Source organism: Lethenteron reissneri, chromosome 54, assembly GCF_015708825.2.
Source record: "Lethenteron reissneri isolate LAM-NWPU_2019-01 chromosome 54, ASM1570882v1, whole genome shotgun sequence".
Classification (NCBI taxonomy): Eukaryota; Metazoa; Chordata; class Hyperoartia; order Petromyzontiformes; family Petromyzontidae; genus Lethenteron; species Lethenteron reissneri.
This window is the reverse complement of record NC_083832.1, coordinates 5,896,758-5,918,930: the sequence shown is the minus strand read 5'-3', so window position 1 is coordinate 5,918,930 and position 22,173 is coordinate 5,896,758. Positions and strand designations below refer to the sequence as shown.

General features: G+C 48.0%; 1 protein-coding gene across 1 annotated transcript in view; it reads right to left on the bottom strand.

The window, feature by feature from the left end:
* Positions 1–272: 272 nt before the first annotated feature.
* Positions 273–22,173, bottom strand: part of LOC133356572 (metabotropic glutamate receptor 8-like) — a 172,114-nt gene continuing 150,213 nt past the window's right edge. The window contains exons 7-8 of the mRNA XM_061574159.1: positions 2,904–3,104; positions 273–385 (exon numbers count right to left, since the gene is read on the bottom strand). Coding sequence (XP_061430143.1) covers positions 285–385; positions 2,904–3,104 — 302 coding nt within the window. The 3' untranslated portion in view covers positions 273–284. The remainder of the gene's footprint in view (positions 386–2,903; positions 3,105–22,173) is intronic.

The following is a 22,173-nucleotide window of genomic DNA, read 5'->3' as shown; positions in this document are numbered from 1 at the left end:
TTTCTAGAGTGTCCTCTAGTGGAGGTTCATCCGCCAACAGTGGTGTGAGCAAGCAATTGTAGGGTTGCACCTTTACCTTGTTTTACTTTTCATATATACACACACATGTATATACATTTATATATACATATAAGAAAAGTGAATTACTCTCAGGCATCAAGTTAGCACGTGGAGTTACGTATCGACTGTTCCACCCACATGCAGGTCAAAGATTGACCCCCATCATTTTATTGATGGGCAGGTCACGAGAGGGGTGACACGCGGGGGTTTTGCACGGTGACATTTCACGAGCAAGGCTTAGTCACGAAGAGAGAGGCTGTGGTGGCGTCCAAATCAAAGAGGGGATCCCCAGAACGCCTCCTCGTAGGAGCGCTTCCATCAGGAACTGCAGCGGAGAGAGCAATGCAATCGGGGGGCTACGCCTTTAACCATTCGAGTGATGCGGTTCCCAAATTGTACTCTTAAGTTTTTTTCGGTAAAGTCACCTAGGTAAAAAATAAAATTGAGTTTGTTTAGCCGGGCGAGAAGTCAAGATGGCAGGGATGGGTGTCGTTTTTTGCGAGAGTGACCAAGCTGGGTCACCGAAATGACAACTATCAATCGAGTACAGCAGTGAAGCAAAGTAGAAACGAGAGAGTGAGAGAGAAAAAAAAAACACAACAACTGCTTTGCGGGAGAAATGCAAAATAATCCACGAACATAAATCAATTTTAAAACAACAACAAAAATCCCTGCAACAAAAGTTTGGCTCCCACAAAATTACATTTCAAACTTGAAAAATACCATCGCCTGCTTCTGTACCATCTCTCCATGTTGCTTATGAGGCAATCCAGACCAGGTCGATAATGTGAAAGAGTCTGTTGCCAGCCGGAGTTCGATGGAACTCTCCGATTGTGGACAACGCACGTGGCACAGGGCAACCATCCATCGGCACGCGTCACTCACAGGATACGCCACAAGATTTTGCAAAGCAATCAACTTTGCATATTTGCCCACGTGACAACTGGATATGATTGTTCATGATATAAAATGTTTTTTGGGTGAAAGGTTGCTTAAATGTACGCATGTACGTTGACCTTCTTTCGCACCGTACATATCCAACCGCGCTAATCGGAGGTGCGTGGGGGGCAGGGGAAGGACAACAAACTAAACACAAAAAGCTGTTCTGAAGAAATTCTTTTCAATTTAGATGTAAAAGTGCACAGCTCCAATGATATCCCTAAAAATCTCAATGTCTCGTACGAACCCACCTCCACCCGACGCAGCTAATGAGTAATGTTAGTGACGTGAACAGAACGTGCCAATGAGTTATTGTTTCAGCACCCCCGGGGTGTTGGACAGCTCACTCCCGATGTGGTGGATTTACTCTCCATCACACCGGTGGTGCTGAAGTAGTAATACATTTGCTCGTTGTTCACGTGACAAAACCCTCACTAATTGGCTCATGTCGGGTGGTTAAGGGTTTGAGTAAAAAAAAAATCTGAATCATATTAACATGACGATCCAACCCAAAAGATTATCTTCATGATAGCCTCCGCATGCAACGATCAGAGTTGTGTTGTGTTGGACCGCACGTGACGCACTCCACTCCAGACGTTTCAAGTCTCTTTTGTTCAACCAGCTGAGAGCTCAAGTGACAAGGAATGAGCCCCATGGGCAAGATTGACCGCGGGAGAGGCGGGTCTAAAAGCTGCCCAGATGAGGCGAGAAAGGGAGGCAGTCCTGAAATTCCAGGCTTTTAAAATCGGACCCCAAAACGAATATTATACATATTTAATGTTTTTTGTCTGCTAAATATTGCCTACCATTCTCCTGCTCCTCGGATACTTCACTTGACCTACATCACCAAGATTGCAAAAAGTCAATAGCGTGAAAACTAGTAGGCCGACAGTGATTAAGAAAATAGAAATCAGAGGAGCAGGAGAATGTGGCTGATGGAAAATACCGGTTGGAGGGACAGACATGTGAAGGAGGAACATTGTCTGACTGTCTAAATGTGCAAATCAGCGCTGCATTGCGAATTAAGTGCTCAGTAAGTGCATAATACTTGCTACGACACGTGCTTCAGAAAGAGCGAGGTCAATGATGAATCATACAAAACTCACAAGTGAAAAGTGGACCGGGTGAGCGTGGCGAAAAAACGGGCTTTAGCGCGAGGAACACGTGGATGAGAGAACGCACACACACACACAGGTTCATGGCATCATCCGCACCGTTAAGAAAAGCGAGTGGGTGCTTGGGAAGGACGGCGTGGGATGCGTGACGGGGCAAGGACAATAACGGAGTGGCAGCCACGGAATGAAGCACGCCCAAGAGGATATGATCCGCACTTCGCGTCTGATTGTCTGCTAACAGTTCCCCAGATTTCGCACGCAATTTGGATCGAGGGAATTGAACGTGGCTGCCCCAAAAGGTTTTGGAACCACCTCAGTTTTATCTCCTGGCATCTCCATTCTTACCATCTCTGTCCTCATTTAAACGGACTCTATTAGATATAAAAAAAAATCGCTTTGTTTTGCGTGTGAGTGTAACTTTGCAACGGAATTTCTGCTATTTGCATTTATTTATTTATTATTCAATCTGCAAAATTGTCGAATGCTTTGATGTTTTCTGCCGGCCGAGTGGGCCTTGAAGAAGGAGCTTCTCGGCTCAACGGGCTGCACTCGATGGGGAAGGGAACTTCTGAACTTGCGAATCGGGGAGATGGAGTGACGAAGCCGGTGAAAATTCAACTAAATAAAAAAAAAATCTTATTTCACCAGCCGAGGCCCGTGCGCACGTGCTTGCTCGTTGTAAAAGTGCGCGGCCGGCTGACGAGAGAGGAGGCGAAGGCGGCTTGGTAAGAGGCATTCCCCCCCCCCCCCCCCGCGTGGGTCGGTGATGGCCGACGTTCGACGACTCACCGGTGAAGTTGACCCTGCGGATGTAGTTGAGCAGCTCGCGCCCGTTGACGGGGTCCATGCGTGGGCACAGCCCCACGTACTCGGGGCACAGATCCAGGTGCATGCTGTGCAGTGCGTGCGCCATCGAGTACACCGCGTCGATCACGAACTGCACCTTGCCCTCCTGCTCGTACGTCGCGTTCACGCCAATCCGCTCCTCGCCTGCGCACACGTGACGCGTCGCACACACGCGCGGGCAGACGGCACCGGCGTCACGCGGTGATGGCGTGGCAAGGCGGGTGATGTTGGCGCGGCGACGTGGAGTTGATATCGCTGGCAGCTCATGGGGTTGGTGGGGCGGTGGTGCCCCAAGGGAGACGCAGAGCCAAAACGGCTCTGCGTCTCTTAAACACGACGAAACTAAACTCTGTTTTATTTGACCGCATAAGGCTTGCTGAGCTATGTAGCGCTTTTTAACAAGCGGCCAGGCCACAAATGATAGCTCAATGAAGTAGCTTATCACGTGGACATTTATAGCAACCAAATACTCCAAGCGCGTGATTGTAAATGTGGAGGGAAAAACGGGAGGAGTAGGACAACAATCTGCGCAGCAATGGGGAGAGAGACACGCAAACTCCAAATATAAAGGCGTCAGGGTCGGGATCGAACCCACGACCTCCTGTATACCGCGCGAGGTAGTCAACATCTTGTCCCGTGGCGAGATGTGATCCCCCATTCCGCGGCTCACAGATGACCGCCACCTCCGATCAACACGGCTGGCTCACGTACGTTGTGAGATGAGTTCAACATACGTCCATATATTTCGATTTAAAGGTTTCGTGACTGCAGGGATTCATCTTCTGGGTTCTTTCAGTAAAGTCACGTAGAAGGGAAATAATAAAATAATAAAAATAAAACATAATAAAATTATTCTCACGACGTTTCGGCCACAATGCAAGCAGCCGTCCTTTCAGACACTGTCTTTCCGACAGACCTGTTCTTCACCTGAGGACGGCTGCTTGCGTTGTGGCCGAAACGTCGTGAGAATTGTATTTTATTATGTTTTATTTTTATTATTTTATTATTTCCCTTCTACGTGACTTTACCGAAAGAACCAAGAAGATACGTCCAGATGTCTTAGCAGCCAGTGCGCGGTGATTAAACAACGATGTTCTGGACGACACATCGGCGCATTTATTTTCCGAAAGCACTTATCACGGTGTGGCTATTTATTTGAATTCGTTCCTTTCTTTCTCTCGTGAAAAGCAAAGCAGACGTAAAAGACACATCCATTTCACTTTGCCTTATTTCTCTTTGTATATGAAATCTCCTCGTGTGTTACAATTTAAGATTTGCCATCTCGCGTTTCCTGGCAATGTTATTTCGGAAAAAGAGAGGAAAAAACGTGGCAATGGCCTTTTTTGCAAGGGAATCGATGTACCAGAGAGTGGATATTTTTTTTTCCACCATTGCCGCTGACAAATAGCAACGGATATCTGTTGTGTTCAGCAATATGCTCCACACACTCGAGAATATTGATTCATTCGACACCTAATGCGACAAATGTGCTCCACACACACGCATGCACGCCACACACATGTGTGTATGAACACACGCACACACACGTGCACACGTGTGTGTGTGTGTTCATACACACATGTGTGTATGAAAACACACACACGCACACACGTGTGTGTATCAACACACGTGTAAGAATGGATATCCCCCTCCCCGCCTCCGCACAGCCTTCTTGGCTGCTGCGGCAAGATCTGTCAGCGAGCAGCTATTGAGTGGCATACGGCCCACGCAGCGCTGGTACGGCAAAGCACCACCACCGGCCACGTTTATCTCCCCCGAGTGCTGGCGTTTTACACACCGCACCATCAACACCGCGCCACCAACAACCACCACCAACACCGGACCACCACTACCACCACCAACACCCACCACTAACACCGCACCACCAACACCAACACCCACCACTAACACCACACCACCACAACCACCCACCCACCACCACCACCAACACCGCACCACCACCACCAACACCCACCACTAACACCGCACCAACAACACCCACTACCAACACCGCACCACCAGCGCCGCACCACCACCAACATCTAGCACCAACACTGCACCACCACCACCACCAACACCCACCACCAACACCCAGCACCAACACTGCACCACCACCACCACCAACACCCACTACCAACACCGCACCACTACCACCACTACCACCACCAACACCCACCACCAACACCGCACCACCAACACCAACACCCACCACCACCACCAACACCAACACCCACCACCACCACCAACACCAACACCCACCACTAACACCGCACAACCAACACCCACTACCAACACTGCACCACCACCACCAACACCCACCACCAACACCACACCACCATCACCAACACCGCACCGCCACCAGCTACGAAGCGGATGACGCACGGCTCTACGTTGACACGGCGATCATCGCCGCCTTCAGGCGAGTGCTAATGAGCACCCTATTCCATCGTGAACGGGCAACGACCCGCTCCGTATACACGGGGCAGGTGGCGGCGGTGAACATCGGTGGCTCCGATTTAAAGCTTTCGTGACTGCAGGGATTCATCTTCTTGGTCCTTTCGGTAAAGTCACCACGTAGAATGTAAATAATGAAATAATAAAAATAAAACATAATAAGATAATTCTCACGACGTTTCGGCCACAACGCAAGCAGCCGTCCTCAGGTGGAGAGCAGGTCTGTCGAGTAGACTACTCAACACCCACTACCAACACTAGTCTACTCGACAGACCTGCTCTCCACCTGAGGACGGCTGCTTGCGTTGTGGCCGAAACGTCGTGAGAACTATTTTATCATGTTTTATTTTTATTATTTCATTATTTCCATTCTACGTGACTTTACCGAAAGAACCAAGAAGATCGGTGGCTCCATTGCTGACGAGTCCCAAATGAGAACGAAACCCGTCGGCGGCCGCGTCTCTCCGCCGCCGCCTGCTTTGCGATGAGCCGCATTTTGGCAGCTCGCCGAGCCGCACGTTCAGTTCTTTTGAGCCGGTGATCTAGACAAGGCCGAGAGCTTCTGAACGTTGCTGCTCCACGTTGATAAATCTAGCGGCACGGCAGCTCTTGCTGGCGTTGCCACCTTTCACCACTGCAGACCTAAACCCGGACACGTGTCTCACTCACGCTAGATGTATTACTAAAGCTGTGCAGTGTCCTCCAATGAAGTTCACCACGACGATGCCGGGATCGGATCTCGGTCCAGGTCGAGTCCTGCCACCCGGACACAGATGCCAATTCCCGGATTGGGACCAAGCCACACCTGGACAGGTGGAAACTATAATCTCATGCACCTTCGCAAATGCGTTTCACTTGATTTTTTGGGCATGGAAGGTGCCAGAAATGATAATCGTGAACTTGTCAGTAAATAACTGACAGTAGGTTCTTGTTGAGCTCGTTAAGCGAAAACGCATTAAGCGAAAACAAGATCTCCATAAATGATGTAACGATAAAGTTTGGCAAGATGCAATGTATTACCGCAACTACGCACACGCAGTGAGATGGCGGGACACGTAACTGAGGGTACGTTTCCGCGTTACTGTATCACTCTGCGTTACTGTATCTGTCCGTGTACTGTATCACACCACTCAGCCGTGCAGCTCATGAAAGTAGTTCTTCGTCGACCGCTCAGAAACCGCGTTATAACAGTAGACGTCCCACGTTATAACGGTGAACGTTCCGCGCGAAAAGTAGTTCCCTCCTGGAAGAACGGCGTTACAGCGAAACCGCGTTGTAGTGTGAACACATCCGCCGCGCGCTAAGCGAGGACACAGCGTGGATGCACCTCGGCATCTCCTAGTTCAGGGGTCGGGAACCTTTTTTGACTGGGAGAGCCATAAAAGCCAAATATTTCTAAATATATTTCATTGAGAGCCATATAGTATTTTTAACGTGTAATAAATTAAATATGTCTTACTTTTAATGCGACTTCTGGTCCTGCATGGTTTTGCTGATGGCCTTGTAGTCTGGTTCATACGTGGTGAGGTTGAGCTTCATGCAGGCGTGACCCGTGAAATGTATCTTCAAAACTAATTTCTGTTTACTTTAAAATGACACAGTACTATTAAGCAATATCACAAGTATTTTAAAATCAGTTCCAAACTGATTTTTTTTTTCAACTCAAAAATTGTCTGGGAGCCATATGCCGTCACCGGAAGAGCCATATATGGCTCTGGAGCCATAGGTTCCCGACCGCTGTACCTAGTTCCATCTCGACCCCCACCCCGGCACTGCCCGCCCCCCCCTCTCACTCCACCACCGCGGGGTTTCAGTGCCCCACCGCCTGCCGATGCTCTGCTCAGCCACGTGTCTAACCTTCTTCGTCTTTAGAAGCTTCACTAATTGCCGACGTATTTGCACTCAATGGTCCCAGCGGATGTTTAGGAGGCTTTAGATTTTTTTTTTCAAATGCTAATTATAACAGTTGTTCAAGGCCCTCTGTCAATGGCGTTAAACACCACACACACACACACCTCAATAACAATTCAAAAAAATATTATTAACGTATTATCATTATTGTTGTTGTTACGATTGTTTACCCAGGAAAGGCTCACGGATTATTCAAGAGGCTCCATCTAGGTGTCCTCACTAGGCGGTGAGGCATTGCTCTGTTCATTCGAATCGAGTAATTTGCGGGTATTTTTGTGTTAAATTTGCCAAAATGTACAGTTATAAAGTTACAATTTCGTGGGTTTACTCTCCAACACATTGGTGTGCTGAAGAATCAACTAATTGGCGAGTTTTGTTTACGTGAAAAGCCTAACTAATTGGCTGTGTTGGGTGGTGGCGGGTTTAACGCCACATTTATATTTACGCGATCTAACCAAAAAACACATAGTCTATTATGGATCCCTCTCAGTACAGAAGGTTGTTTGATGTCCGTAGTGAGAGATACAATGACCCAGCAGCCATAGACACTTTAAAACGTGGACCGACGATCTGATGCTAATGTGCATTTGATTAAAGATAAAAATAAAACTTGCGTTGCAATGCACATTATGAACGCTCACAAAAATATCCTCATCCATATTCATGATTCGGGGGTGGAACAGTTTATTGATTGATATCAATGCTTAAGTTCGTGATACTGTGCACGCATCTAGTCACTTGAGAAGTTGGAATTGATGTTTTTTCCGAACCGTGTGTTCCTACTGTAGGTTGCGTGGTAATGTGTTAGCGTGGTGCCAGCAGCTGCCAGAGACGCTACAGTCATGTTCAGACGGAATCGATTTTTTTCAACGAATTGTGACTTTTACACTCCTCGATTTAAAGCTTTCGTGACTGCAGCGATTTAAAGCTTTCGTGACTGCATGGATTCATCTTCTTCATTCAGACTCTGTCTACTCGACAGACCTGCTCTCCACCTGAGGACGGCTGCTTGCGTTGTGGCCGAAACGTCGTGAGAATTATTTTATTATGTTTTATTTTTATTATTTTATTATTTCCATTCTACATGACTTTACCAAAAGAACCAAGAAGATTTTACACTCCTGTTCTGAACATAACACAAATGACAAAATACTGCGCATAAATCACAGCGAGACTTGCCGCGTGCCGTTTCACGCGACAAAAAAATTAACGACGCTCCAAAGTGCTCGCATTAATTGACAAACCGGTGCACCCCTGGAAATAATCATAGTAATACTACTCTATAAGATTGCCCATCAATCCGTCGAGCGCTCGTTAACATTCTGGGGTGTTTGTTAAAGACTTGGGAAATTAGACAATCGAAGCCGGGCACGTTCGGTATGTGCAATGATCTGTAAGGATTTTTATTTTTTACCAACCGAAAAAAACCTCAACTTTAAACGCTGGTAAATCAGCAAAATCCATCACATGGGTATATGATCTCCTGGCGGACTGCATTATAATGTTGAAAAGAGAGTTGGTGTCAAGGTAACCACGCCATGGCATGTATAATTGATGGGGCCCTTTGATCCGGTAGATTAATGTCAGCCTTCCCACATCCTCAAAACGGCTTCTGTTACATCGGGCTCGCTGGTTAGAAAGGTATCAACAGCCAAGAGTCGAGACGAGAAGGAATAAATAAATAAATAGACCCTAAACATTCCTTGATGTGCTGTGTCGTTCCCTGGTGATTAAAAACCCTTATCTACATTTTATGGGTCGTTGTCGTAAGATTGCTTCCACGACGTACTTGAACATTGTTTTTTTTGGGGGGTGGTAGTTTATTTGAGATGAAGGTGCTGGGAGTTGTTTTGTTGATTTTCTTGCTTCGCTGTCATCAGATTACCAGGCCTAAGAAGCAGAATGTTTGTCGGTCCGTTATCAGCAAACGCAATTTCACGGTCAATCATGCACCGTAAAAAAAAGTTTACAGCTTTCCCTATGATAGGTGTAAACTATCGTGATCCTAATAAAGATTATTCCATGTTTTTTTTTAGTTTTCTGTATTTTTTGGACAATTGCATAACAGTTGCACACACTGACACCACAATACGAGGTGATGGATCCATCCAGCAGAGTGATGCATCATCTTCCTTTCATTAGAGACATCCCGTGGAAGAAGACACCACAGAGCTACTTCTGAGAGCCTTTCATATGACACATTGCAAAGAAAAATTCCTCACTAAGGGGGACATATTCTTGGTTCTTTCGGAAAAGTCACGTAGAAGGGAGATAATAAAATAATATAAATATAAAACAATTAAAATTCTCACGACGTTTCGACTGCAACACAAGCGATCATCATCAGGTGTGACATTTTCTTGCTGTGTATTTCACACCTGATGATGATTGCTTGTGTTGCAGTAGAAACGTCGTGAGAATTTTTTTTGTTTTATATTTATATTATTGTATTATCTCCCTTCTACGTGACTTTACCGAAAGAACCAAGAATATGAATCCCTGCAGTCACGAAAGCTTTAAATCGAAATTTAAGGGGGTCACTTCACTCTTTCCACATGGCAGTAAAACTGATATTCATAATTTCTCGGAAAGCTGTGATTTTGACAAAGTAACTTAAACTCAACACAAATGTTTGCTTGTATGCAGTTAGTGGCAACCGGGCTGAAACCATGAACTCACTCACACTTGAGAAACCCGCTTTAATCTAAACGAAATCAAACTATTTTATTTACCAGGTGAAGCCCAGTTAGCTATTCACACTTTTTTTCAGAAGCGACTTGGCCACAAATGATAACTCAACGAAGTGGCTTATCACGTGGAAATGTATAGCAGCCAAATATTGAAAAACGAATGTTGATTCTAAATGTGGAGGGGAAATCTCGAGGACCTGGAGAAAATTCCACACGACCACGGGGAGAACCTGCAAACTCCAAATATACAGCAGGCGTCAGGGTTGTGACCCAACACACGGCCTCTTGTATACCAGGCGAGGGAGAAAACACCTCGCAAGGGTGGCTGAACCCTAGATTCAAACTCAGAGGTACCAAATCACTGCTCTGAACCCTGAGCTAGCTTCGTCACCTGTCACGCGGTTGCAGTTTGACTTCCCCTTCCTCGCTTCTCTCCATAAGACAACACAACATTCGGAAGGAATCTATAACAGAGGTTTCGTTGGGTTAGATCGCGTAAATATAAATGTGTTGTTAAACCAGCCACCACCCGACACAGCCAATCAGCTATGTTTGTCACGTAAACAGAACATATTCTTAGGTTTTTTCGGTAAAGTCACGTAGGTAAAACATTTAAATTTAAATTAATAAAATAAAATAAAATAAAAATCACGACGTTTCGGAGGCAACACAAGTTTCCGTCTTCAGGTGGAACCGTCACAACACGATAGCTGTGATACAGCTATCGTGATTTTTATTTTATTTTACTTTTGTCAATTTAAATTTAAATTTTTTACCTACGTGACTTTACCGAAACAACCTAAGAATATGAATCCTTGCAGTCACGAAAGCTTCAAATTTAGAATAAACATAACATGCCAATTCGTTACTCGTATAGGACAACGGTGTGTTGGAGAGCAAATCCACAACATTTATCATCTGAGTACGACGTTTTGCCAGCAAATAAAACTAGCATCATCAGGTGACAGCCAGACTTGTGGAGACATCCTCACGTTTCGTTCCTCTATTATGATGATAAAAATATATATTATTAATTATATTGGTCGCGAAAGCCTACGCAGGGATCTTTCAGCCAAGCATCTTTCTAAAAGTCACACAGAATGCCCTCCGACCCAGACCATTATTGTCGCTGGCGTTGGAAGCACTCAAGGAGTAATATATTACAAGAAGAATGTGGCTTTCTTTCTTCTCCATTTATATGGAGGCAAGTAGGCTCCAATTCGAGCTTAAATGGCGATCTGGGCATTGGGAGAGCCAAGTGGACAGACGATGTTGCGATCTGCTGGAGCCATGAGTAGAGGCTTATGTGACAACAGCAGGCTACACAGTTGGTGTTCATACTCTTAGGTTTTTTCGGTAAAGTCACGTGACTTTACCGAAAAAACCTAAGAGTATGAATCCTTGCAGTCACGAAAGCTTCAAATCTAGAATTAAGTTGGTGTTCATTTCTACCAGGAGACTTTGAAGGCTCACTCTGGGCCTAAAACATGCAAGACCCAGCGCACACGGCACCTTCATAGACCGTGCACCCTCAGGTTACAGGAACGAGAGTGTGGGGTGCTGTATAGGTGTGGCTACGTGTCAGCGTGATGCGCTACGAACCAGCCCTCCCGCGAGTTCGATCCCCCGGCAGTGGCTAACATCGGTGGGGAATATCTGAAACGGTCCTGGGCCTCCCCCAAAGTCGACTTAGTCGTAAATGGGCACTTGTGCGTTGTCTAAACGTCAGGGATGAGTGATATTTGAATCGGCCCCGCGTACCACCAACCCCGCAACCTCCCATCCGTATTTTAGCAACCTGCACCGATCGTAGCGATAAACAGAGGTACGTCGAGAGACGAAAGAGTCAAGATATATACGTGAATGTAGGCGGATAGACAATGTAAACAAGTAGAAATTACTCATTTTCCTCTTCTTGGTTCTTTCGGTAAAGTCACGTAGAAGGGAAATAATAAAATAATAAAAATAAAACATAATAAAATAATTCTCACGACATTTTATGTTTTATTTTTATTATTTTATTATTCCCCTTCTACGTGACTTTACCGAAAGAACCAAGAAAATGAATCCCTGCAGTCACGAAAGCTTTAAATCGAAATTTAGACAATTACTGTGGTTTGAAGGAGATATATAAATGGGTTGTTTGAGAGATGACAGATATTATGTAGAGCTGGATATGTCATGGTGGAGTGGTTATGGAGCGGTTCCGTACACTGTGCTCTGAAACCTGAGTTCGATTCCCGACCATGGCTTACATCAGTTGAGACTGATCGCTGTTTGGCCCTGGACTCCCATCACTGGTCGTGTCACAACCCGCAATACACAGTGATGATGATGGCTTGGTAATGAAGATAATGTTGATTATGATAATGATGGCAACCATGATGATGTCATTCAGACGCTGTTTTCTCGATAGACCTGTTCTTCACCTGAGGACGACTGCTTGCGTTGTGGCCGAAACGTCGTGAGAATTGTATTTTATTATGTTTGATTTTTATTATTTTATTATTTCCCTTCTACGTGACTTTACCGAAAGAACAAAGAAGATGAATTCCTGCAGTCACGAAAGCTTTCAATCGAAAGATGTTAACGATGATAATTCTGATTATATTCTTTGGTTATTTTGGCAAAGTCACGTAGATAGAAAAGATAATAATAATAATGAATTGAATAAAAATGAAAATTATGAAAATAATCTAATAAAAATTTCAAGTATTAATATTTTTTATTTTCATTATTATATTTATATTTTTTTTATTCGCATTTATAGTCACTTCATTATTCTGATCTAAGTGACTTTACCGAAAAAACCAAAGAATATGAATTCCAGCAGTCACGAAAGTTTTAAGTCAAAATTATGATTATAACAATCACAACAAAGGTGACGATGATGACGATGATAACGATACAGATAAGAAAGATAATTTTAAGTATAATGCTGACGATGATGATGACAATAACGATGCCAATTAATAGGATGATGACGATGATAAGGATAAAAATAACACATTGTTTGGGTCTTTCGGTAAATTCAATGCTCGCATGGTGCCACCACCTTTGTGGAGATTCTCAGAGTGAAAGTGTTCTGAGAGCCGGCGCATGTGACTCTGCTGCTGGTCTCATTCATTGCTTTTGACTGCAAACACGCCCTACGTCGCTAACAGTTTCTTTCATGCTGCCCGCCAATTCCTTCCTAAAACATGCACACGCGCACACACGCACGCACACGTGCACGCGGGGGCACGCACACGCATGTTCACACCCGTACATGGATTGTGATGGTTGTGATCATCATCGTCGTCATCTTCGTCGTTGTTGTCAACGCTGTCTGTTGTTGTTACCATTATCACGGTCGTTGTCGTCATCATCTTAAGCATTGGCATCATCATGATCATTACCTATCTACGTGAATTTACCGAAAGACACAACGAATATGAATTCCTGCAGTCACGAAAGCTTTAAGTCAAGATGAAAATAACAATAACAATGATGATGATCACAATGACAGTGATGACAACAATGATCATGATGATGCCAATGATTAAGATGATGATGACAACGGCCATGATAATGGTAACAACAACAGATGGCGATGAAAACACAGACGACGACGACGACGATGATGATGATCACAACCATCACAATCCATTTACGGGTGTGAACATGCGTGTGCGTGCCCCCGCGTGTGCGTGCGTGTGTTGCGCGTGTTTTAGGAAGGAATCGGCGGGTAGGATGAAGGGAATTGTTATTGACGTAGGGCGTGTTTGCTGTCAAAAGCAATGAATGAGACCAGCAGCAGAGTCACATGCACCGGCTCTCAGGACACTTTCACTCTCCACCTTCCCGCAAAGGTGGTGGCACCATGCAAGCACTCAACAAATATCTATTACCTTTAGCCATATATATCTATCCCTACCCAAACATTCCGTGCACTCGAGATTTCACATTCAGGAATCATTGTGTAATATTTCTGCTTCCCCCAAATGTATTCCCAGGCAGACTCCTACCCGAGCACGGCCCAACGTGTTGCTCGCGGTTGCTGTGACCTGTCGTTTAAGTGCAATGTCCGACGTTTTGCTCCACACGCTGGGAGCGTCTTCAGGAAGTGAACATTCTAGCACCGTGGGTAGCGAAGCGTTGGGGACGTCATTGACGAACAGCGAGCGGCACAACTCTTAAGATCACCTCTTAAAAAGCAACTCCTGAAGATAAACTCTTAAAGGTCAACTCTTAAAGATCAACTCTTAAAATCACATCACCAGAGGACTACAGAGCACAGCCAGCCATTACAAAAACAGGTGTGGTGGTAATTCTGCAACCAGGCACACACATTGCTTGGTTTTTTTATATCTGGAGACAGTCAGATGCAATGCGCCTTGCTGTATTGGGCCAGGGGTAGGCAACCCGCGGCTCAGGAGCCACGTGCGGCTCTGTACGGACTGCTGATTCGTGACCGTGACTCATTAAGGACTAACACCATCTCGTATTCACCGCAGCGCATTGTTTGCGGATTTAGAAATATTGAATTTTTCACCAAATTCGACGAAAAATGTTCTTATCATTTGGGTCGCCGACCCCTGTCCTTGGCGACCATTGGAATCTTCGTCGGAATTCTGGGAGCTATCCGTGGACATTTACATTTTTTTGCGAGCGAAATACCGAACCCTCGTTTCTGATGAGAACGCATTAGACAGCTACTGCAGCACAGCCGCCAAAACCTACGCAGCGGTGATTAGGCGAACACAGGCTCAACTCGTGGTAGCGAAGGGGTGCCACGGTGGTGAGATGTTTACTACCGCGCCTGGTATTCAGGAGGTCGTGGGTTCATCCCGTCCGTGACATCTGCTGTACATTTGGAGTTTGCATGTCTCTCTCCCCATGGTCACGTGGATTTTTTTTTACCCGGGGCCTCCAGTTTCTCTCTCGACGTTGAGAATCAACAACGTGCATTCAGAGTATCTGGCTGCTATACATTACCACGTGGTAAGCCCCTTCGTTGGATATCAATTGTGGCCAGGACGCTTCTGAAAAAGACCTATATCGCTCAGTGGGCCTTACCTGGTAAAAAATAAAAATGGTTCATAGTTTAGTTTATTGAGGCTGGAAAAAGACGGCCTTCAAGGAGCAGTGGGCGATGGAGGAGGCCGTGTGCTCGGGTGGCAGATGACGGGGAGCTCTGCATGCTGATATGAGCTACCCGTCGGAGGCCGTACGACTGCGAGAAGGGCTGCGTGCAGAACGAGAGAGAGCGAGAGAGTGAGCGAGAGAGTGAGCGAGCGAGTGACCGAGAGAGAGAGCGAGAGAGTGAGCGAGAGAGTAACCGAGAGAGTGAGCGAGAGAGTGAGCGAGAGGCGGGGGTTTTACATAAAGCTAAGTTTAAAAATGTAAAAAAAAAAATTACGAAATGATGAACGAAGCAAAGTGCCGACTACACCGAGCATCTTCTTGTTTCCACTGATCTTAAAAAAAAGAGACGGAAGGGGCTTTAACGGACCGACACCACGCCTTACTCACTCACTCGCTAGCTCACGATGACGATGATGCCAATCCATGTGCTTGCTCGCTAACAATGATGAGCATGATGACACTCCATGTGCTAGCTAGCTTATAATGATAATGACAATCCATGTGCTAGCTAGCTGAAGATGATGATAATAATGACAATCCATGTGCTAGCTAGCTGACGATGATGATGATAATGACAATCCATGTGCTAACTAGCGAGTGCCGCGATGCTAACGATGTCGCGATTCTCAGCCGCGAAGCCCTCCGGCTCCGTGTCGTGCCGGGGCGCGCTAAAGACAAAAGGGGCGTCCTGACCGCATCTCACAATCTCGCGCGCTCGCAGCCCTCGGAAGCGGCGGCGGTGGCTCGGTGATGAATGAGCCTTTTATTCCGGCTGACACCGCAATTCTCCCGGCACCTGGGGAAGGCGGCGCGTCCGTCGAGGATGTCTGTAAGCAGCAAAAATAAGGTAACCCTTCCTCTTTTCTTTTTCTCCTTCCGAAAGACCGCAATGTTGGTCAAGGAAGGGAGAGTGCATCGGAGGAAGAGTAGGACAATGACCCTGCATCTTGCACGCTTCTGCTCCCTGTCCTGTCCAAGCATTTATCGTCGCACATCTCCGTGGCGGAGGCGTGAGGATTGAGGATGCCTCCCTTGTCCTTCGAACGCTCGGCCGTTCATGCGTCCGGCTCCCTGGCGTTGTGTTCCAGAGCTCCAGTGGTGCCGGACAGCACGGGGCTCTACGCGAGTCGATCCCTCGTTTCGATTGGTCGCGAGCTATGTGAAGTGACGCGTGCATTTTTATTCAAGTGCATGTAGCAGCCCGTTTTACGCTACGCCGTCAGGGTCGGGACCGAACCCACGATCTCCCGTATAACAGGCGAGGTAGTTAACATCTCGCCACCGTAGCGCCCACCGGTTGGTTGGGAGATTGATTCCAAGTCTAGTGTACTAACTATTAAAACCATGGCAATTCTAATGCTAATTAATTACCCATACAAGCCTCGCTGAGTCTCAAAACTCTCTTTCAGCAGGATCCTGATTTGGGATGTTTGGCCAATTCCATGAATGAGGGTTTGGCTTCGTGTGGGAGGAGAGGGGAGAAACCCAGGAGAACACCGACCACGCACACAAGGGGGTGACATAAAAAGTTATCGCAGCTCCGCACGCAAAGGCAACAAGAATGCACCAGGGCAATGCCATGCCGTGGCTGAGAGGCTTTAGCGTTTTATTTGTTAAGTTCGTACCGACGGCCCCTCGTTCAACAACCCCTTCGTTCGCCTGTCCTATAACCCAAGATACTGAACATTAAACCTACAACTCCCAATGCACTCTCGCAGTCCTGGACACACACACACACAAAGACAAAGGTCCCCCGTGTAGCCTTAACAGACTGTTGGGGCGAGTGATATTAGCGACTATCAGCTATCAAGGCCGGTACGGCACACGAGGGGGTGGGTAGCCAACACCACGCCCGGTCGCTTTTGTCTCCCCAACGGCGATGTTTACATACTTCGCCAGGTACTCATTTGTGGCTGAAGTCGACCTAGGGGAGGCCAAGGACCGGTTCAGATGACTATCACCGGTCTTGGCCATAGCACAGCGCGCTAACCGCTAAACTACCGCTCGCCGCACACACAAAAGCCAGACAGCCACAGACAGACAGACCCAGACACCTTGTCTCCTGCACACGATGTGCCGCCGCGCCCTCTGTAAAACCCCTCTAGTGCCGTGCTCGCTGACTTAATGGCCTTGAAATAAAAATAGCGGACAGAGTTGTTTTTTTTTCATTTACCCCCCCACCCGACCCCCCCAGCGATATTCGGGATGAAACAGAAATGCGCCGTGTTCGCGTTGCGCACGGGGCCACAGAGCGCACTCAGAATGTAACGACGGCGTTCGGGCCGGGGCGTCTAACCGAGCCGCGCGAGGCTCCGGCCCATGCGATCCTGTCGATTATCTCCAGAGATTGGCGGCTCGTGAAATTCGCTGAAGTCATCGCCGCCGCCGCCGCCGCCGTGTGCCGGGAAGATCGTGGCGTGTGCCAATGTTGAGTGTCCTGAGTGACGCCAGCTGGCCGGTTCGCGTTACGAACACTCGCGGTTGTTTGCAGAGCTGTGCACGTCGCGCGAGCAGACGTGCTAGGCGGACGTCCGTCACGATTGCCGATTGGTCGGCGTCAACTTAACATCGAGTGGTTATTTTTAATGTTCATTGTCGGAACTGAAATACCTGTTCCAGAGCCTTGAGGGTAATACGATCTCAGTGGCCTGGGCGTGAGTCCAGTCTGATGGAGAAGCAGCCTGTGCTGTCTTCTGACTGGCCAGGCATGTCAAGTGTGAGAGTCATCACAGCCAGCGCTGATGAGAGATCCTGAGTTGAATACTGGTAGGAACCTCCTGGATACACCAGCCCACAGGGGATTATTGTGTCCGTCCGAACGTCGTGCAGGGAGGGGTTGGGTGGGGAGGGAGGGGCTGGGTGGGGAGGGGAGAGTGGGGAGAGGCTGAGTGGGGAGGGTGGGGCCTGGGTGGGGAGGGTGGGGAGGGGCTGGGTGGAGAGGGTGGGGCTGGGTGTGGAGGGGAGTGTGGGGAAGGGCTGGGTGGGGAGGGTGGGGAGGGGCTGGGTGGGGTGGGAGGGGTGGGTGGGGAGGGTGGGGCTGGGTGGGGGGTGGGAGGGGTGGGGCTGGGTAGGGAGGGTGGGGCTGGGTGGGGGTGGGAGGGGTGGGGCTGGGTTGGGAGGGGTTGGTCACCCCGTGGTGCCATTATAAAACTCAACGTTTAACCTACTCACGCCGGCTTGTGCCAGTCCTCACAGTCGGGCATATTTGCAGAATACACCACGCTGCTGTTGACCCTGCAGGCCATTGACCGAGCAACCCAACGTTCCTACCAGCTCCCTCCGCAGGAAAGTGTTACCGGATGTGTGGCCCTCAGGTGCCAATGGTCTTAGCCTGGTCACCTAGAACTGCGCAAAAAACACATTCCGTAAAATGTTTTGGTTTTCACTTCGCTTAAAAAAAAAATATTTTAAATGCCCCCCGTTGTGTATAAAATCTGAGTGCGGATTGAAGTGATCTCAGCAAACAGTTCTACGGCGACATCTTCTGAGATCATTCTGCTGGATACGGGGTGACTGCGCTGATAACTGCAGAATTTTCCGAAACGAAAGTTTCCCCGCCTCCTGTGTCTCGACGCCGACAACGCAGTTGGAATATAACTTGCGGGAGAAAGTCTCCACTGACTGTCAATTCCTTTAAAAATTCCTTCTTTTTTTAATTTCCACAAACGTGCACGACAGCGTCAAATTATATTCTGACAGCAATATATATATATTTTTTTTCCGGACCGGCAGATTAACTTTCATATTACATTTCCCCAAGAATTGGGCATTGTGTGTGTTTTTCACAGTTTAGCCCGGTTCAATAAATATCAATAGCTGGCGCTATCTTCATCAGCAGCATCCCCTTCAGTGGATGGTTCAAAACTCGGGAGATAATGGAGAGGCGTTATCGCTTCGTCTAAAAGTCGACAGAAAGTCAGGGGGAGAAAATGACAATGTTGAACGCCTTGTCCAAGCTCCTGTAACAGTCCGTTCGAGATAACCGATGGAATTTTTTTCCCCGCTAGGATTTAGGGCTGCAGCGCCGCAACTTTAAACAACTAACGGGACAAAAGAAACCTCCTCGCCAGTCCGAGCCTCACCGTTACCCGATGTCACGTCGCGGTCTGCAACTCCGCGCGTAAATTGCAAAAAAAACGTGGGCGGCGTAAAAAAAATGTGTTGGTTAATTGAAATGCAAATGCGACTCGCAGGTAGAAATGAAGAATGGGAAAAAAGTAAAGAAAATAAAAACACTTTCAAATTAAATTCCCTATTCAGCTTTCGGATTATAAAATACCGCCCGCGAAGGATTTCCGTGTTTGTTGTTGTTGTTATTGTTTACGCCCGACGCACACACACAGCCGCTGTCGGACTCACCATCCCGACGCTCCAGGGACTAGGAAGGTGAAAGTGAAAAATGTGCCCCCCCTCCCCGCTTCCCACCCCCGAGTCTAAGTTGTGTGTGCGCGTGTGCCCGAGCTGCGATGGATGTTTATGTCCACGCGGCCCTCCCCTGCAGGTGATCAAAACCAAGGCGAGATAAGGCAACGACCGGCGTTATCGCGCGAGCGTGGCCAAAAAAAACAAAAACCAGCACGCGGCAATCTCTCGCTTCAACACGTCGGCCTAAGCTGGGGTAGGGGCGGTGTGTGGGGGGCTAGGGGGAGACTCCCTTGGGGGGGGGCAGGCTCATTGCCAAGCGACTACCCAGCTGGTGCAACGGCGGGCACCAGATAGCGCAAGGTGCGGGAGGAGTTACGCGGTTGATTTTTTTTATTTTCCTTTCCCCCCCAGTGCCGGTTATTCGACAGCCGCGCGCAGAGTTATTGACTGAGGCCGCGAAGCCTCTGAATACGAATCCGTTGCGTGTCGCGCGGTGGTAGAACGGGCATACAAAACGGACGTCCGCTCGTGGGAGTTCAAGTGCAAGAGCGGTGGGGCAGCGGTGGGGGAACTTTCGCAGCAATTTCAGTGGCCCGGGCGTGATTCCAGTGTGAGGGGAACACGAGTGGAGCACACACCATCACGTGAACTCCGGTCATCCTGGCCGCGGATTTACGGCTGGCCATAGAACAAAGGCATCGCTTGCTTTCAGATGCGCTTCTGCGGCTGTCTGGAACGCTCTTCTAACCGATATTAGAAAGCCACTGGGGCTATGCACTTTTAAATCTCGATTGAAAACTCATTTCTATCGAATTGCTTGTTGTGTTTAGTTTGTTGTCCTTTCCCCGCACCTCCGATTAGCGCGGTTGGCTACGTACGGTGCCAAAGAAGTTCAACACTAGTACTGAAACCGAACCCCCTGGCTCCCTGTTCTGGCAAAAAACATTATACCGCCAAATATCCCCAAGAGATATCGCGCAGACTGCAAAGGAGTTTCCACATTTTCTTGCCAACGACAATCTACCCATCAACCCGGACCTCCGCAATGTCCCTCGCCTCCAACTCAAGTCCCAATCCTCCTTATGGGATCTCGCTCTTGCTGCTGCTGCTGCTGTCACCATCCTAGAATCTCACCCAGATGCGGGAGAATGCTGCGAGCGTTCTTCCGCATCTGGAACAACGCGGACGTCTAGAATCAACTCCTCAGTCGTGACCCCAACAACATCGCACCTTCTCCTGGCTTCGACACTCCTCCTCGAAGGCACTGGTGGTGGAGCCATCGACTCCATCAGAACATCGTCAACAGGCCGATGAGCGCATCTCCTTCGTGAATGGAAAATGAAAAACACGAGCCATAGCGGTGCGATTGTGGCCACGCAACCCAAACTATGGGACCATTTAGTAAACCACTGGGGCCTGCCCTCCTTCACCCCTGAAGCCCTCTCGATGTGGAGAGCGAATAGCAGACACTCTAGCTCCTGAACAAATTGCTGCTGCTATCATCGCACGCAAGCGTTGAATCGCACCACGCTGGTCAGTGCACATGGATGACATGGTTTGAGGGTAACGCCAGTCACTTACCGCGGCTGGGAATCAAACTCGGGCTGCTCGGGTTCATAGTGCGGCGTGCAAAGCACACAACGTGGTATGTAATATCAACACTGGCACTGGGGAGGTGAAGGTGATTGCACCGCACGACTTCCCCTCGTTAGCACTGACCAACACCGCCGCCGCAATACACAGAATCACGAATTTCGATTTAAAGCTTTCGTGACTGCAGGGATTCATCTTCTTGGTTCTTTCGGAAACGTCGTGAGAATTATTTTATTTTATTATGTTTTATTTTTATTATTGTATTACTTCCCTTCTACGTGACTTTACCGAAAGAACCAAGAAGAATCACGAATGCGATGGGGAACCGCTTGTGCAAGCAGCCGCACGCATATCAATTCATCATCGGCCCTCTTTCTCTCTGCCTGCACACGAAGCTATAGGGAAAAGCGCAGCCGTGCAGTTTCTTGCTCAGGCCACTGCTTGGTGGAAGGGTGGGTCCAGAGGGCATTGGCCGCTGGCCGGATGTCTTTAGAAAAAAAAAAGGTGGCGGCACCCACGGTCTACCCCGCCACACGTGACCTGCCGACCGGGTGGCTGCGGTGCACCAAGTTGACATACCGCTGGGTGGACAGAAGCTGCGAGGTTGGTGAACTGCCGCGCCTGGAGATGGGATCGAACCGGCGAACCTCTGCATCGCAAGTCCAGAAAGGCACAGTTTTACGATTGTACGTTCCACGCCAGAATTGGAGGTTCGCCGTGGTTTTGGCCTCACGAGAGCACGGAAGAGAAGCGGCCTCGTTTGGGATCTGAGTGATGTACTCCGGTACCGACCATAATGAACAACGCAAGCAGCCGTCCTCAACACAAGCAGCCGTCTTCAGGTGAAGAACAGGTCTGTCGTAAAGACAGCGTCTGAATGTTCAAATCGGAGGACCCGTCGAAAAATCCACGGGGAGAACATGCAAACTCCAAACACACAGGCGTGAGGGTCAGGATCGAATGCACGACCTCCTGTATACCAGGCGAGGTGGTTCACATCTCACAGAAAGACTTCGAGATTTCCCAGAGGATTATCCTGGGAGAACCAGGACAGGTGGTAACCACAGATGATG